The 18697-nt window shown below is 41.7% G+C and overlaps 1 protein-coding gene across 1 annotated transcript; it reads left to right on the top strand.

The window, feature by feature from the left end:
- Positions 1-962: 962 nt before the first annotated feature.
- Positions 963-18019, top strand: LOC104627532 (thrombospondin-4-like; the record flags this gene model as incomplete). The annotated part of the gene is made up of 8 exons (XM_010295835.1): positions 963-1166; positions 5275-5522; positions 6610-6715; positions 11845-11927; positions 12519-12570; positions 13922-14094; positions 17242-17379; positions 17942-18019. Coding segments are annotated over 8 exons (1082 nt in total), but the record flags the coding sequence as incomplete, so codon positions are not given.
- Between the last annotated feature and the right edge of the window lie 678 nt (positions 18020-18697).

Genomic DNA, 18697 nt, shown 5'->3' with positions numbered 1-18697 from the left:
TTGTCATGGGTTTAGCAACATTGAGGAAAACCCCAGTATGTTGTTTCAGTGCCATAAAGGAGGTAGCTGACATACGTATGAGTATAATGTTAGACTCTTGGCTGATGCATGGTGCAAAAATTAAAAGAAAAATTTGAAACAGCTTTCACTATGCCTTCAGGGTTATTTTTTCGTTAGGCCTGTCTTTCTTTGTTATCTGTGCCAGAAGGGAAAGTTGAGTCTTATTTATATAATACATCTTCTGAGAAGTCAGTGAAGTGAGAAGGAGGTTATGAACATCATATTACTTACCTGGCTTTTTAGCATTTTAAAATTGGTGCCCTGCGAATGCCATCAAAATTGTTCTTAAGGTGTTCACTGGGAATTTGTCTGAAAATTTTGATGCTGGATCCTCATTCTAATTGAAATGTGAACAAAAGCATCTGAACTTATGAAGCAGAAATAGGTTGAAAAGCTTTTTGTTGAGGTACATCCTCAGAAGAGCGGAATTTTAGAGATCTACTTGAAACTATTTGAGTAACTCAATTTGAAGACTAGATATTTCTATGTTAGAAACTTAGCAATAATTCCCTTTAAAAAAAGTTGCTAAAAGATTATCAGTTGCAATAAAATCTAGATGATATTTTGATAGAATCGTAGAATAGTTTTTGTTGGAAAGGACCTTTAAAGATTATCTAGTCCAACTCCCCTCCCAGGGGCAGGGACATCTTTCACCATATCAGGTTGCTTAAGTTGTCCCTGCCAATGCCAGGGATTTGGACTAGATGATCTCTAAGATGATCTTCATATTGTTAATTTTTGGTTTCATATTATTTATTTTAGGTAGGACAACTTGGGTTCATTTTAAAGTATCCATTTGGAAATAGCAAAGAGTATATAATCTCCAATGCGTGGCTTCACACTACATTCTTCTTTGGCCATTATTATATTTAAATTGCTGTTGAAACTCGATTATTTTTCAGTTTTTGATCTTCTTCCATATTCCAACAAGAGAGTGGTAACCAACTTCTTGCAACAAGCACTTGGCGATCCTACACTGAATGAAGTATACTTGCTCTTGACATTCAAACTGCAGCCAAAGAGCACAGCCACCATATTTGGCCTGTATTCGTCAGCTGACAACAGCAAGTATTTTGAATTTACGGTAATGGGACGGATGAATAAAGGTAAGTTGTTTGAAGTATGTAGGGGAAAACTAGTGTTGGATCCATAGTTATTGGTGTGTCACAGATGGATGTTGAAAACTGTGTGATTAACCTTTGTGCTTGAGTCATTCCTGTTGGCCCCCTCTCACAAGGTAAAGTGTTAGTTACATCCCCTCTCACTTCCCGTCTCTTTCCTTCCTCTGGCAGGATGCTGCTGTCTCTTGGCTGGGGAAGCTGATCTGACAATCAGCTGGTATCTCCACTCTGCCATGGTGCTTGCTCTGAGCAATGCTGAGAAAGGAGGAAAAAAAAAATGGAATATGGATAAAGGAATCAATTTGGTTTGGTGGCTTTTTTTCCTTTTTTTCTTTTTTCTTTTTCCCCTTGGGACAATCACTGGTTCTTATTACTCAGGAATGTGAGGGACACACGCACATGCTGCCTCATGCATATGAAAGACAGGTTCTTGTTCTGCTGACCCTGGAGGTTAGATGTGACTAGGCAAGACAAACATTCCTAGCACTTACAGGATTTTTTGGGTGAAGTAAAGTGTTTGTTCTCTGTTTATTGAAACTAGTTAATCAGGAGTCAGAGTAAGAACTTCAGCAGACTTTTAGAAATGGAGAGTCATTGCTCTCTAGACAACATCTAGGATATATTGCAGTTTTAAGGTTCAGTGAAAAATTGTTGAATGGCGTAAATTATTGTTGCTCCATTGATTTCACCACTGCTATGATAATTTGCTGCTGCAAATGTTGTAATCGGGCGCCTGAGTCCAATATACTGAGAAACTCTACTGAGAAATTTCAGAACAGGAGAGTTCCTCTATATGCTGAAGAAAAGCACACCTTTTGCTTGAGAAATGTAGGGGAATGAGTTAGATAAAACATTGGTAGTTTTACCAGGTCTGCCAAAATCCCTCTTAGGTCAGGGAATAAGAACTTTTGTGCTGTGTGTGTTGGGGGTGGGTAAGACATGGTCACCCAGCCTTATCAGTGTCATACAATTCCTAACACTGACTTACCTAATTGCTAAACAAATGATACACACACACTTAGTCTCTCCCTCTCACATACACAGTTACGCATGTAAATGTTATATATGTATATAGGAATGCATATGTATGCACACAGATATGTCTATATGCATAGAATTTTGAACATATCAAATTCTTCTCTTGGTTTTCAAGAATACCTACATGCCTGATGGTTACTAATATGTTTTAACTAAGAGACGTAAGAAGCTTTCTGCTGGAAGGTTACGTGGCTTCTTTTGGTTTTGTCCTCAGTATGTTAGTGTTGTATTTGAGAAGTGTCTGTGACAGGATGGTGACATGTTAGACAGGCAGCATGAAGAAACTTGTCCTGTCAGTGACCAGAGTTGAGTATATGGGGGATATCTGTAACCTACCCATTGTAAAGGACCTATCAAACAGAGGGAGACTTTTTGCTGCAAGGCTGTTCCATGGAGGTCTCTGCTTCATGACTTCAGTGCACCTTGTATAAGGCATATAGCAGCATGTGAGTAGTAGGCAACTTTTTCACATGTGATCTCTCTGGAATTGTCAAGTGTCCCACATGGCTATTTCATACAGTAAGTTAAACTGCATCCAGGAGATCGTCATGCAAGCTGAAAGTCTGGAGTGTGGGGGCTGTTTCTGATCCTCTCAAGACTGGAGGTGATCACTTAAGTGGTGAGCCAACATTGGCATGTTAGCAAAATGCAGGGTCTAAATATCTACAGTTTTGGAAGGGCGCATATGTGTGTATTACTTCCTCTGCATTCTGTTTCCACTTACGCACCCAAATCTGATCTGAATAGCCCAAAGCAGGCCTTGGTTATCCTTTCAAGTACCACATCTGAGAGCTGTGTTCGGAATTGTTTGCTTGTGTTCAGTTTTTGTTGTGGTATACCTGAAAGTAAAATGTTCATAATACCTAAATGTTTTTAAAGCATAGATATGAATTCCTGGGCAACTGCTCAGCTTGTTTTGGTTAGACCAATGTACTTTTCAGAGGCAAATAGCATCCATGGTTTCTTAGCCTTTTTGAACAATTTGCTTACGGAGCAAACAGCAGTTAAGTGCATAAAAGTGATGTAACTTAAAAATTCTGTGAAGTTCTGAAGTTCCTATTTACTGGCAGGATTAGTAGTTTCATTGAGAATATGTTTCTTTAAGCAGTACACATGAGCTACTTACTCTCATGAATGTCAGTGTACAATATCCTAGCAGCAAATACGTAACGCAGGGGCTTGGATGAGTTAAATCTTACAGAGGCAGAGGATGTAGTCCAGCAAAATCTCCCTTCAAAAGCCTATGCTGGTTTACCAGATGGATATTTGGCTTTGGCTGAGGAAGGAATGCTTGATCCTCCTTCCAAGCCAGACTGCTCCTTGTCCTGAAACTATTCTGGCAGGGTCCGTTCTGGGCCCTGCCACCATCTCCTCTTTCTTTCTCTAGCTTACTGCTGAGTTTATTCACTCTGAATGCAGGGCCCAGATCCAAAGACTTTGCTTTCATGTGACTAGGAGTGCATAATATTCACATAAATAAAACGACTGCAAGGTATTCTCTCTTGCCAGATCTTTGAGTTTGCCAAGAAATGCTACCTTTTAGCAGGTTACTGGTGAACTCATGCACCTTTGTGGAAATCTCAGCTCTGGCAGTGTTTTGACATAGACAGCCATGAAGACATTCTTGATATTGATCACAGCTGCTGATACTTAGCACTAGTGTAGACTTTAAAGATGGATACATACCCTGCCTCATTCATGCTGGTATAAATCTGGATTCTTTTAATTGTTAAAATTAGCAATTAGAAAAATAGTAGGGAGCATGTACCCAGTAACTCAGAAGGTCACTGGAAAATGGAGGTGTTACAGCATCAAAGAGGGTACGTTAGTAGTGGAGAGATGGGAAGATAATTTGTTAAATGAATAGAAATGGGGTGATTTCACCAGGTGTTATTAGCTCTGAAGCTAGTACAAGCTTTTCCCTCCACTATATCCACCATTTTCAGTTGACTTCATGTTAATGTAGGTGTTTCTTGAAGGTCAGAATATTTGTGAGCTCTCACTTGATGCAACAGTAGAAACCCTCTGAACTTAACTGTTTAGGTGCCCAGCGTCTGTGCAGCTGGACTTCTCAATGCATCTAACTGTTATCATGAGGAAATGAGGGATGTGCAGGCTGGTGGTCAGTGGGATCTTTGAAACAAGGTCTGTCTAATATTGTAGAGTAGTTATACACTTAGCTCATTGCTTCTGTAGATATGCATTCGGAGAGCCAGGGAGAGATTTTGTGGCGAGAACTAGCTAGCTCATCTAAGAGATTTAGCTTGCAGATCCTAGCTTACCAATCCAATTTCCTTAGGAAAGAGACATTTTTTAAATATTACACAGCATGTAAGAGTTTTTGTTTGTCTGCTGTTGTGTTTTTTGGTGGTGCATTTTAATTCATTAAATGAGAATTTGTTGTGTGAATTACCAAGTAAGTCATTCACTAATGCTTTAAAGAGTTTAGAGGGGGCTTAGTCATCTTTAGGCTGGAGGATGTCTTTTCTGCATTGTATTTTCTTTTTACTTACTATTTGTTACAGAGAAATGCAGATTATTAGCTTGGAATCATGCTTCCTTTGGTTTCTTTAATGATGCATTTGGATACACTGTCAGATGTCTTCACTGAATGCAATATGCATCACTGAAACTGATTTTTCTAGCTGTACTTTTCTGCTACAGAGTATTTCTAGGTCTATCGGATATGTACTTGCCAAAGTGCCGACTTCAGGCTGTCTGCTACACCTTTTACCTTTACCACTTGTATTTTAGCACTTCATGCCCTGTAAGGGGATGTTGGTTAAGCCAATTAGGGAGGCCTCGACAAAGCAGCAGAAAACACTGCAGGAAGCAGTGCTTTACAAATGGAGAGTCACGCAGGAGTCCTGGTAATCCTGGTCTGACAGTCAGTGTCCCATTTGTTATTATCATTTATATCTGCATATGGGATTCATTTACAAAAGCTGACATGTGGAAAAATACCAGAGCAATTGCAGATTTCCGCAGGATCTTCCTTGATCAGCCTTGGGTTATCTGCTACCCTCTGATAGTCCTTCTGTGTATTTTGTACTAGTGGTGCTGCGCTACCTGAAGAGCGACGGGAGAATGAATTCAGTGATCTTTAGCAACATCCAGCTGGCTGATGGGAAACCTCATGCTGTCCTCTTGTGGCTGAGTGGCCTGCAGCAGGGATCGACCGCAATAGAGTTGTATCTGGACTGCCTGCAAGTAGGTGCCGTTCAGGACCTGCCAAAAGCATTTTCAGCGCTGTCTCAGAGGTCGGCGGCAGTAGAGTTGCGCACCTTCCAGGATAAGTCACAGGTGAGAAGGAAAACTTAAGGCTGAGCGCTTAAGAGGGATCACCAGCGATCCTCTGGATCACTGAATCCAGACTTCAGCCCCTGCAGCAGCCAAGCTCTGTACAATTGTGCTTCAGTAATACTTGAGTATTAACTTGTGAAACAAATATGAGTTCCCTGTGGAACAGGTGAAATCTTAGCTTCATTGAACCCAGTAATACTTACCCTATTAATTGTAAACATGATTTTTAGCTTATTAAAATGAATATTACCTCCCTCGCATCAGTCTAAGTGTTTCTTGGGGACTGGACTTTTTGCAAGGACTTAGCTGATGCACTAAGGGCAGATCTTCGTCAGTTTCTTACAGCTGTTCAGTATGAGCAACCCTTGGCTGTTGGGTTGTTGTAAGGGCTTTCCTTTTCATGATAAGCCACATGGACTAATAAGACAAAAGAGGGGGACTCAGGTGATGCGAGAGTCCAACCCCCATCTGTTTGACTGCAATAGCTTTTCTTCCTTTGTCTGCCAACCAGGGGTTGGCATAGCTTCCTGTCATCTCCGTGTCAGCAGTCCAAGGTAAACAGTATCTTCCACAACCATCTTCCATCATCAGTAATACAAAATATGCCTTAGAGGGTGCAAAGGCTTTCTGCCCCTAACATTGCCCCCTGCTCTGTTTCATTACAGGCTTGAAAATGAGCCTGTTTACATGGAGAATCACCAAGGTGCCCACATTCCTGACTGAATGTAAACCTGTTTGAGAGGAGGGAAGAAAAAATTGTTTAGGATTCAGTTAAAAAGAAAAAAAATCTTGTGTGCTGTGGATATAAAAATATATGAACTTCCTTGTATGTGAGATCATATGAATTGGAATGGTAAAAAAAAAGTTCAAAATAAAACCACAGCTATGTGAAAATCTGCAAGGCAAAGATTAGAGATTTTATTACAGTTCAGATGGTGATGGGTGGTCCTGAAGTGGACGGTGTAGGAGCCTTGCACGCTTAGGAAATGGGCAGCCTCTCTAAAAAATTAATTTGCTTTGTCTGCTATTTCACATTTTTTCCATTGTTGTACCAGAATTGTGAGCTCTGTTTTTCCTGTGAGTCCAGGATACGCTAGATGAGCTGAAGCTGGTAACTGGAGGAACACTTGCCCAAGTGGGGAACCTGCAGGACTGTTTTCTTCAACAAATTGAACCTGTTGCTCAGTACACTGGTAAGGCCTGCAACCAAGAGTTAAAATTTCTCCTTAGGATACCAGTGCAAAGAAGTTAATGTGATGAATATTAAAAATGTGGAGAAACTCTGTAGAGAAGTAATAGCAATTGTTTGACGGAATTAACAGCCATGATAACTTACTGTAAATGTTTTAGAAATACTTCAATTTGGAGATAAAATAGTCACTGCTGCTGCTGATAAAGCAATGAGTTGTTGTCCTAGTGAGGGAGGAGTCTGTAATGATTAAAAGAAGCTTTTTAGACTAATTTGGAAGACAAACTTTCATGATCATGATCTGTTTGTGTCAGCTTGATAATATTTTAAGTATTCAAATTGCAGACAATTGCAGACAGGAAGTAGTCCTAAATGTGATACCTGCTACAGGCTTTATGAAAACAGGTAGATGGGTAGAGTAGCAAGACCTACCTTGTACTTACCCACATTGTCAGTATTTATCTTTCGTTGATCACTGGAGTGTCCTGGAGAGGGGACAAACAAGGTGTGAAGTAGGTCACTGCAGAGCATCTTGGTGCTATGGCTACAGAGCCTTGCAGGTCCACCTGGGAAAAGCCATTGCAAGGCAGCCATTAGTTTTGCTGCAAGTTAGCAGAGGCTTTTGCCACCTGCTGGACCAGAAGTCTGCTCCAGAAACACTTCCTTCTCTGCCTGTTCTGAGCATTGTGGAAACTGAGCTGGGAACAGTGAGGGAAGAAAGGAGCTGAGGCTACTCGGATTCCTGCAAATCCCTAGGGGCGGGGTGCAATCCCCTGTGATGGGCAAACATGCTCTCTAACCTTTCACCACAGCAAACCTGGACTAGACTGCCCCATCTGTACCCTTTCCTAGTCCCTGTCTATCCGCCTTTCTGCTGCGGGCGTGAGGGAGAAGAATGGATTCACACTGTGCTTGCAGTATGTTAATATTACTGTGACAACCATGGGAGGGAAAATGAGGTCAAGGTTTCAAATAAATTCCATGAGAAGTTCTTTCTCTCCCACCCTTTCATGTCCCCACTGCCAAACCCAGCCCTGCAGCTTCGCTACTTTTGATTAGAATACAGACAAGATACGCACATTTTATGAGAGCATCCTGGGTGCATTACATGAATGTAGGCATCAGTGGTGTGCTGTGATAACAGAGTCTGTTCTGCCTTTTAGCTAGGTAAATCCTCAGTTGCACATGCTTCTGTTTTCTTGCTCTTTAGCATATGTCCACCTAGGCAAAAAATACATTTTTATCATCACAGGTCTCTCTCCCTAAATCAACAAGTGTTTGCACATAGAAGGGTGGGCTAATTCAGTGTTTTCTCATGGAAAAACTCAGAACTCTGTGAGCAAGGTTTCCAGGTTGCAGACTTGCAGCTTTCTCATTTATAACTTTATGCTCGTTAATTGATAACAAATGGTAGTAATACAGAGAGATGTTGTCTTTCCCTGGCAGCCTCTGCCTGGCTGAGCCTCCCAAATTCAGTTGCTTATAACCTCCAAGTAGAATTAGTATCACATTAATAATAAAAAAACAACTCACATGAATATATTCAAAGTCTACATAGTCAAACCCACCAAAGGAAAAGGTGCAAATGTTCCAACAGCAATATTAACTCAGCTGCCTTGCACTTTGTGTATACTTCATGACAGCCTTTTACAGGAGCAATATATCAGATAACCACAATTTTGCTTTCAGCTAGAAAAAGCTGGAATGCAAGTGCTTAGCTGTATAGGGGTGCAAGACCTATGTATCTTGGTAAAAGTATGTGCTTTCATATTAATTGGAAAACCCTTGGGAGAGCTTTGGACCTGAATAACTGTACATGGCTTTGACTGCGTGCCTGGTCATTGCTCACTGCTTTGGCAGCAGCATTCCCTCTGTATTCAGTCTGTGAGGTTGAGACACCTAAGCAATGTAGATGAGAATGAGATGATCAGACAGAGGTTGAACACATGTATTTGGATCTTCCTATGTGGGTAGGAAAATACTGTGCAATACACACTGGGTTTAGTAGATGAGATTAGTATGCTGCATGTAATCGTCACAAAACCATTCAGGTTAGAAGGGATATTTGGAGGTCATCTAGCTAATGTAGGGTACCTGAACCTGACATAGAGTAATAAAAACAGCTGTGTTGCACCAGACCAAATTTTCTTTTAACCTAGATACTGTTAGAGACAGCATGCCAACATAGACCCAAGGGCAAGAGTATAAGAGTGGAGTTATAGTGTGGTTTTCCCTGAATGCTTTCCTATTCTCCAGCAGCTTACGGTATACAGAGCTCTCAGCTCAGTGGTGTAGTCTTTGTGTTACGTGAATCTGTCCAGTCAGTTTTGAATGCATGCTCAAGAATGTCTCCTGGCAAGAAGTCCATCATATGTCTAAGGAAATATCTCCTTCTGTTTACTTTGAACCTGCCTCTTAGAGGTCCTTTCCAACCTTAATGATTCTATGATTCTTTGTAATTCCATGTGCAACTTGTATATGCACCTTCCTTGGTGGTGGATTATAGGCTGACAGGAAAATGTTGTCTTGTCAACCATCATCCATACTTCAGTCATGGCTGGATCCCTGGCCATGTAACCACTATCTCTTTGCATGACACTTAGGACTCTGACCTTTCCAGATGGGGGCAAGTGGGGTGCTTAAGCCAGTATTGCTCCCAACAGAGCTAGAAGGTGTATGTGTTTCACAGTGGCTTACAGTTATACAAGCTAGTGTTTGTGAGTTGCCCTGCCTGGGTCAATTAGCTGTGCAATGAAGCTGGTCACCTGCTCCAAATCCAAGGCCTTGTACTGGAACATGTTGCCCAGACAAGCTGTGAATGCCCCATTGAAGTCAGGTTTGAAGGGGCTTTGACCAACCTGACCTAGTGAAAGATGTCCCTGCGATGGCAAGGGGCTTGGACTAGATGATCATTAAAGGTCTCTTCCAACCCAAACCATGCCATGATTCTATATTGCAAGGTCCTGGCAAGAGAAAGACAGAGTAGCTCCCCAACATGACCTCAGGCTTACAGAGAATAAGCATGTCAGGGGATGTCAGTTCCCTTGTGGACAGTAATTCTTCAGATCTGTCACTGAATTTAATTATTGCTGTGAAAACTATTCTGTTACTCGGGTTGTTACGGACTCCAGAGCATTGAGCTAGGCACTAGCCGAACTGGGGAGTTGCCTCAGTAGGTGGGATATGGATGAGAAAGACTACATAGCAGGACAAGATAGCTGTATAGCTTCAGGCTGAACCTTTGGCTTACCCTGCTTACTCCTGGGAAAAGCCACCCTACAATATACTGTGGCCCAAGAACTCCTTGAAAAGCCTCTTATTTGAGTTCTTACCATGGATCATCAGTCATTCTGCTGCAGGGGGGACTTGGATTTAAATGGAAGAGAAAAAAAAAAAAACCAAAAACCTGTGGGAAGTCATCAGTTTATGCTCTGGTGTCTAAATTTGCAAACAGGACATGTAGTTCCTGGCAGTATAACCTGTTCAGTCCACCTTAAAGTTTAACAGTCTGAAAAACTAAACTGTACAGAATAGATCTGGTTTTGATTTAGATGCTAGCCAACAAACAGCATCTGAAATCTTGAGAATTCTTTGCAGATCTCAATCAATAATGCCTAAACCATTCTTTGTTTAAAAAACCCAAGGAAAACAAGAACAGACCCCAGCATCTGTCCCGACAGCCTGCCTGCCAAGTTCCACTATGGGATTCTGAAATACCCATGACATTAAGTCCTGCGGTCTTCCTCACAAATAAAAAGAATACAAGGTTGGGAGTGGAACAGAAGCAGGTTCTTGAACAGGTGGTTCCCGAGTCTTTAAACTTGTCCAGTGTTTTAATGAGAAAATCTGAAATGAAGAAAACATAGTATGTGAGGAGTTGGACGATTCCCACTAGAATGTTTGGAAACAGTTAGACATGCTTTGAAGTACAAAACAATGAGGTAAACATTAAGAAAAACATTTTTCATATAAGCGTTCAATACCCACAGAAGTAACACATGGATAAGCCTCCCTGAAGCCATTGGGCATAATATCAAAATATCCTGCCTGCTTAGAACGTAAAAGAGCATGTATTTGTGAAATTTGTTTTGACATACAGACTTAGAGAAGTAAACAAATAGCTGTTTGAAAGAGCTACAAACTCAGAAGTGAGCTACAAACAGAAGCTACTATGAGCCCCTGTGCTAAACATGCTCTCCGCTTCTCCTCTGTCACTGGGTCAAAACTGATGTTTCATTCAGCAGGTAAGAGTCTCATGTGAAGATGTTGGACCAGTTCTGGTCCTTCTTTAGGGCTCATTACAGATGTAGCTTTTGGTCTTGTCTTAGAGGTCTTTAATTTGTTACTTGGTATTGAGAACTGGCTTTGGTGTGAGTTCATAGAGTGTTGAGTAGATGTTTTTGAGAGTCCGTACAAACTCTGCAACTCCCCCGCCCTGAAGCAAATGCACCCATGAAATTTGTGTAGAGTGTGATGACCTGCGTTTTGGAAGAAAAGCCAAGTGACTCTTTTGACTGTCTGACAGGTATTAAAAGTGCTGTTTTTGTCAGAGCAGGCACTCTTGATGCATGGTCAGAGCTGCACGGGGAGCTTGCTCAGAAAGCTGGGTAACTTCACTTTGAAAAGTGTGCTGGAGTTGGTTGTGGTGACATGGAATACACTTATGGAGGGTGAATTCCCATTGTATACACAGATACTTCATGCCCCTGCCTTGCCCTCCTGTCCCAAATGGGTTATAACAAAAACCCAGTCTTGAAATCCTAAGGTTTCACTTAGGGTTGCTGGTCTCAGGCATAGGGTGAACCAGTAACGCTGCCAGCATTGGCACTGAAATAATGGTAGAAAAATCAAAGGCTGCTTGTCTTTCTGTGGAAAGGTTTCTTCTTTTCCTGTTTCTGTGGTGTGCAGTGGAGTTCAGTCCGGAAAACCCTTGAGTTCGTACAAATGACTCTATAAAAATTGCAGCTAAATACTGTGTTTGCTCTAAGGATTCCTACAGGGCTTAAGTAACAGTACTGTCTGCCCTCCTTGGCACTTCACAGTGTTTCCATCTTGTATCTCAGAAATCATAATGGCAACTGAATGAGAGTTACATGCATTGTGAACTCTTTTTCATTGCTGTTTCCCCTGCAGGTGATTTTAATAGGCAGCTGATGGGTCAGATGATGCAGATGAACCAAATACTGGGAGATGTGAAAGACCTTCTCAGACAACAGGTACTGTATAAAGGCTTCACTGTGAAATATCCCAAGCTTGCCACTTTTGATAGAGTTAGGGCAGAATTCACATAACCAGGAAGCTCCTGAGTAGAGTTCATTGCCTCAGGGGCATGATAGAGTGGAGGAGAAATAACCTTATAGGTCCTGGTACCTGTGCTTGCTATGGAGGATCACTAAGTGTGGGGGACTTGCTTATTCAGGTCCAGAAAATCTAGTGTCTTAAGTGGAGAGGAACTAGAGTAGCTATCCTAGCCCACTGTTAGGTAGAAGTAGGTCTGTTGCACAGAACTGAAATAGCATTTGTTTCACTTGCTGGGGGGTGTCAGAACTGGAATTGCTAGTAGCGCATGCTTTTAGTTAAGCATGTCATTCTTAAAGGTCCTGTTGATGAAGGCTGAACTGAAGTACAACCATTATCACTGTCCTTAATTTTATGGCATACAAATATAATCTCATTTCAAGATAGAGTACCTATGTTGCATGGTTTGAGTGGCATCTACGAGAAAAATGATAATGGTGCTTCTGGCAGCCAGGTGCAAACTGGAGCTGCCTGTATCCAAATAATGTTTTATTTCCCATATTCTCAAGGTCAAAGAAACGACTTTTCTGAGAAATACCATAGCTGAGTGCCAAGCATGTGGTAAGTATTCCTGTTACTGCCTGTAAAAGGCAACCAGATGAGATGTACAGTCGTTTTAAAACTAGTATTGATTGCATCAGCTTTATGTGGTTTCTAAGAAGTACTTTTTAAAAAATAATGTCCAAAGTTCTAGATGTATTGGACACATTTAAAACAGATTTTCATTAGAGAAAAGCTTTCAGTTTCCATAGACCGGACAATCACCTGTTGGGGGATAAAACGCCACTAAACCAAGCAGTACCACTTACCCTGTACTGTCAGTTCTTACTCTGCCATGAAGCTGTGCTGCATGTTCCTGGGGAGGGAGACCTTGCCTGCTGGGTATCTCATGAACAATCTTAGTTTCTACTAGGGACAAGGGAGCAATCATGTTTTGCTCTAGCAGGTATTGTCAGTCTGAGAAAGATCCTATGCAGTCCACCTGAAACTTGTCTGATTCTGAGTACGCAGTCACTGCTTAAGAGCAGTAAGACCCAAAAGGTGGTCTCCATTTTTTCCCTAAACAGAAGAAATCGATTCTTTCCCAGATGCCACTGCATGGCCCTCCTACACAACTGATAATTAGAACACACATTCATTCAGTGTAAAAACAAAAATACTCTCTCACTGGGTGGGTCAAAAGGCCTTAAACTCATCAGGCCTTTTAGTTGATTTCTTCACCCAGTCTGTCAACCTCATTAAAACTGAAGTTGAGCTCCAACCAGGTTAACCTTTATGTGTAAGTGCCAAAGAAAAAGTCCTTAAATCCTGCATGCATCAGTACCAACATTCAGCACCTGCCAGAGTCTCAGAAGACCTTGCTTTACCCCAGGGCTGGTTTTTGTGCATCTGAGCTAGTGTACTAGCATGTCCTGCTGCATGTTCATGGGCTGCCGGCTGCTGCTTCTTTATTCCTCTTATTTGTAGACTGTCAGATATGCTCTTGCAAAACCATGGCATTGTTTTTCTTATGATGTGGTGGTGTTGCTGATTAGGCCAGAGAAATGCCTTGTACCATCACACTTCAGTCTCTTTGGCCAGCTGAGGTCGCTGGCTTTCAGTTTCCTCCCCCGGCCAGGAGCAGATCTGTGCTGAGACTAACCTAGCAGGAAGGCTCCCATGTGTAGCCAGGAGAAGCACGTGGACCTAACAAAATAGCCTTAATTTCCCGTGTCTGGGGACGCAGCAAGCTGCTGAGCCATTTCCAGCATGAAGTCTTTTCAGCCGCAGCACAGCTGGTAGCAGCGCAGTGCAGAAACACAAAGCCCCTGCTGCGCAGCGTCTTGGGGATGTCTTCAGAGCGCCTGCCAGCTGAAAGCCGTGATGGATGTTTCTTTCAATTGCTGAAACTGTTGTTCTTTCTGCATTAAAGGTTTGGGAACTGTGAATTTTCCAACTCAGCTTCCTAGGCGCAGTAAACCCAAATGCGAAGTTAATTCCTGCTTCAGGGGAGTCAGGTGTGTGGAGACAGCAGAGGGATTTCAGTGCGGCCCCTGCCCTGAAGGGCTCACGGGAAATGGAGTTACCTGCTCAGATATTGATGAGGTAAAATAGTGACTTTCACTGAATTACAAAACAAAAAGGGAGGGGGGGGGAGCTAAAAAGCAACTGTTTTGTACATATCATTGGGTTACTGATGCTTGCTGTCTTCATGATTTGCTGACTGCTTGCACAGTGAATGTTAGTTCATTCTGATTTGATTCTACCTCCCTATGTTGCTGTTGCTGCAACTTTATGGAGGCTATATGTGTGAAAACGTGAAATACCCTGGTGAGTTGAGAAGTCACTTAAAAGAATTCAGTATTTGGAAAGAAAACCAAACAAAACAGGTTTTTGATGTAGTTGTTTCTATTCCACAAGAAGATGCAGCAGCTTCTGTTATAGGCAGAAGTGCAGAAGCACTTCTTGTCAATATGGGCTTTGTTTCTTTAAATTGTAGCGCTCCTCATCACGCCTTGGAGACCAAAGTCTTCTCTTCAACCCAAAGTGGAGCCGTGTTTTCAACCTTACCTTAAAAGTCTATGAAAGAAAATAAACATTTATTGTTATTGTTCCTTTTGCTTCATTATGGTTGTGTTGAAAGCTGCTAATGTTGACTTAAATCTATTTTTTTTCTTGTACTGTATGTTAGAAATTCAGAGCTTGCTTGTATTGAGGACTGAGTTAATAAATTTACAATATCTTAAATGATTAAATAAAACCTGTTTTAATTGGAATGTGACACTTACTCAGAACACAAACAACAAAACCACTTACAGCTTCACTGCATTTTTTCTGTGTGATGATTTTTGCCCTTACCCTTTAGTGACTTTTTTTTTGTGTGTGTGTGTGTATGGAAAAGCACCTGGATGTAGTAGACCAGGGAACCAGGAGAATTAGGTCATTAACTGTGCCTGTGGATAACACAGTGCTACCAGTATACCTGCCTAATGATGTAAAACAGCAAAAGCAATTCCTTTTTTTCTCCTTCCTAGCAACCTATCTTTGACTGGTTTTTGGTTTACTCCCTCCTATAGGCCATCAGCAGAGAGGATGCGATGTGCCCACTTATATCTGTCTGTGAAAAACACGGGGGAGAGAAAGTAGGTTGAGTGTGGCAGTTTCCGGAGTTGCAGGTGATGTCTTTTGTTTTGCCTCACATGGCATGGACTGTGCCTGCCGGGACAGTAGGTGCAAAAAATGGAGGTGAACTCTGAATTGTGAATGCAAGAGGTGAAGCTGAGACAGCTGTGGTGTGAGTTTCATGCCCCAGACAGCCATGGTGAGAGACTCTAGCCAACCTAGGTGGAGCCCACCAGTACGGATGGGTTCCACCTCCTGAGCCATACCCAGACTGAGGCAGAGCCTACCAATAATCTCCTCCCTGTCATTTTCAGGGCTGGAGCAACTCTAGCTGTGACAGCAGTGGATAGAAAACCAACTGAGACTGGTCTGTAGTGGCCCGATATTAACAAGTTTTCTGTGAGCAGTCAGGCTCTGCCAATGGAGATTGATGTGCCTTCATGTTCCTGCCACCACTCCATGTGGCAGACCTGATCTCACATTAGAAACAGCAAGGACATTTTCCGAGAACGATGTCATAGAGATACAGTCTTGCTTATATGAGGTCTTTAAGTGGACACTGCTATTAAAATGACACCTAGTCTGGTGCGGTTTTGTTCATCAGTAAGTATCTCCTTTAACAGCTGGATTTTCACTTACGGTTGTGCAGGGGAGAGATAATAAATGGCAATAGCTTTTCATTGTCTAATAAGAGGGGATCTGTTATATTATTTGTTTTCCTGAGTTAGCTGAGACTAAGAAAGTAAGTAATGTTTTGCTTTTTTTTAAAGCTCTTTAGGAATCTCTTCTGGCAGAGCACCTTTCTACTGAATAAACTCTTTTTGTACCTCCTAATAACTGACATTTATAAAGAAGTTCATGTGCAAGTTCTAATAAAGGCAAATTTGGAAGGTTCCTCACTAAGAGCTGCCATCATCTTTTCTGAGGCTGCTAGCATCTCTGCAATATGCTCCCTTATTCATTACAGTTTGAAGAGATTACTTTCATAAGTTTATGGCCTCTATATTGGGGACCGCAGCTTTGCTCTGTACGGTGTAATTTGAGTGCCCTCTGCTGTCTGCAATAAAAAATCCACAGCAAATAAGCAGCACAAGATGTCTGTCCTAGGTTTTATATTTTCCTTAAGCTAGTTGTGGACCTATGTCTGACAAATCTTTCCATCAAACACGCTTTGATATTAAACATACCTTTCCTTTCTCCCTTGTGTGTGTGTGTTTGGTTACAAGTTGTATGTTTGTTGTAGGTGGATATCTTCTGGTGTGTTCTCCCTCCATTTTGCGGATGTTTTTATTTGGCAAGGAGAGGGGGAAGGCATATTTTAAAAACTCTTTTATGTTTCTTTCTCATGTTTCTTATTTGTTGTTGTCTTTGAGCCATATGCAGCATGATGGCATGTTGATGTTTTTGATACTCTTACAAATATTACCTAGCGGCTAGTGTTGATGTTGGAGAGGCAGCAGTGTGGGATGTGGTTCCCAAACTGGCACCCGCAAGGCCAGTGAAATGGGTCACAGCTGTTCTGTAAAGCCACATGAGGCAATGAAGTGAATGGTGCCTTCAGGCCAAGAGTGATGCTGTGGACATGTGGTATTTTGGGAGAGCTGCTGAGGGTTGTCCATGAGCCTCCAGTCTAGAAATATGTGTGTGCCACTGACATACCACTGCTTATCTGGCTTACGTTTGGGTTACTTCTGGTAATGAGATTTGCCCAAATACAAATGCAGGAGAATGCTGCTGCCACTTTTGTGTACACAGAACACAACTGCAGGACCATTTGGTGGGTATGTAGCTTTCCTGATATTGTGGTCTGGACCCTTTCCAGGGGGCTCTCAGCCTCTGAGGGAGTTGAACTTGCCCAGCAAAAGGAAGGATTGAGGATCAGAGCTTAGGGCATCAACTACAAGCTATAATGGAAGATTGCAGATGTTACTTAAATTACAGAGATAGCTGAAGATGTACTGGGGTCAGAAATATCTGCAGAGACTGTTTCCTCTGTAAGCCAGCTCTGAACAGAAGACATACAGACGTTGCATGTAACATTGTCTTTGACTGAGGTGTCAGTGCACATAGTCAGTGTCTGGATGTTACTGAAGCAGGAACATTCACTCGGTTCATTTTTTTTCTTTGCAGTGTCGTTACAACCCTTGCTTTCCTGGAGTGCGATGTGTCAACACAGCTCCAGGTTTCCGATGCGAAACCTGTCCCCCGGGATATACAGGGCAAACTGTGCAAGGGATAGGAATCAACTACGCGAAGAGCAATAAGCAGGTGAGTGGCAGCATTGCTGCAGGAACCGCCATTGCAAGTGCTGGTTTATATGGATGCATCTGTATTGTGTTTTATTTCAATTAGAAGATCCAAGTTGTGTTTTCTTGGCTTTAACGGGAGTATTAACAGTCTAAGACTCAGGACTGGTATGGAGACAAGAAAAAATGTCATCTTCATAGGTATCTCTGATCAGTTTTAAAGGGGGGTCTGCTAATTTTTGTGAACTGGCTTTGAACTAGTAAGAATATGATAGAAAACACCTATTCTACTGTCATTTTTCGCATGTTCCTGTAGCACCCTACAAGGGGAACATGGTTATTGTCTAAACTCTTGTGGGTGAACCAGAAACCCATCCTAAGGTTGAAATTTTCTGTATCACAGTGTCTCTTCAGACTTTTATGTGTCTGGATATACATTGGAAAGCTAGCCTATGGGTATGTCTGTGCCATTCGGAGACTAGTTTCAGGAGTGGCTATGACTATTTTCTAGGCTTAGTGGCTTTTCTTCAGACTTGGATCTCAAACTGATGTTTTTATTACATGTTGATTTGTTTTATTGCTAGGTCTGCTTAGATATTGATGAATGTCAGAATGGCGGACTTGGACTCTGCGTTCCAAATTCCCATTGCATAAACACTTTGGTAAGAACCCTTTCATTTGTGGCTTTAAAAAATTGATTGTTTTAAAATTCCATGAGGCTAGAATTGGATTTATGGCTCTGATTGAAGAGCTGAATAATATAATTTTTTGTTGGCTTCATCTAAACCAAAGAATCCTTTCCTCTTTTCCTGACTGATAATAAAAAAATCAATATTTTATTTGTCATTTACATGTACATCTGAGCTATATTCTTATAATTTTCCTTGAGGAACGGCAGGAACTCTTCTCTCCATGCCATCCAGTTATGTGTGTTATTGCAAGGAACCCCCTTTGAAAGATTAAACCTTTGCTTCCCCTCATCTCTTCCCACCTGGGAACTGCTGCAGCAAGATGTTCCCCTGGGTGCTCTTTTTGTAGGAGTAATGTCTTCACTTCATTAGGGTATTTATACAGTACTAGATATCCTTCTAAATTAGTACAGAGAGGAGGAGAGCTGTATCTGATACAACACTACCTATAGATCCAGGAGAGGAAGCATAGCAGAAGTAGAAATGGTTTGAAAGATGTTAGGATCCAATAGAAGGGGCATACAACCATTTTAATGCTATGAAGCAAGTTGCACCTTTCACTTAGAATCACAGAATCATTTAGGTTGGAAAAGACCATTAAGATCATCAAGTCCAACTGTTTACCCAACACCATCAAGTCCACCACTAAAC

This window comes from Phaethon lepturus, unplaced genomic scaffold (genome assembly GCF_000687285.1).
Source record: "Phaethon lepturus isolate BGI_N335 unplaced genomic scaffold, ASM68728v1 scaffold20120, whole genome shotgun sequence".
In the NCBI taxonomy this organism is placed as follows: domain Eukaryota; kingdom Metazoa; phylum Chordata; class Aves; order Phaethontiformes; family Phaethontidae; genus Phaethon; species Phaethon lepturus.
Note: the sequence above shows the minus strand (reverse complement) of the source record. Positions and strands in the feature narration are given on the sequence as shown.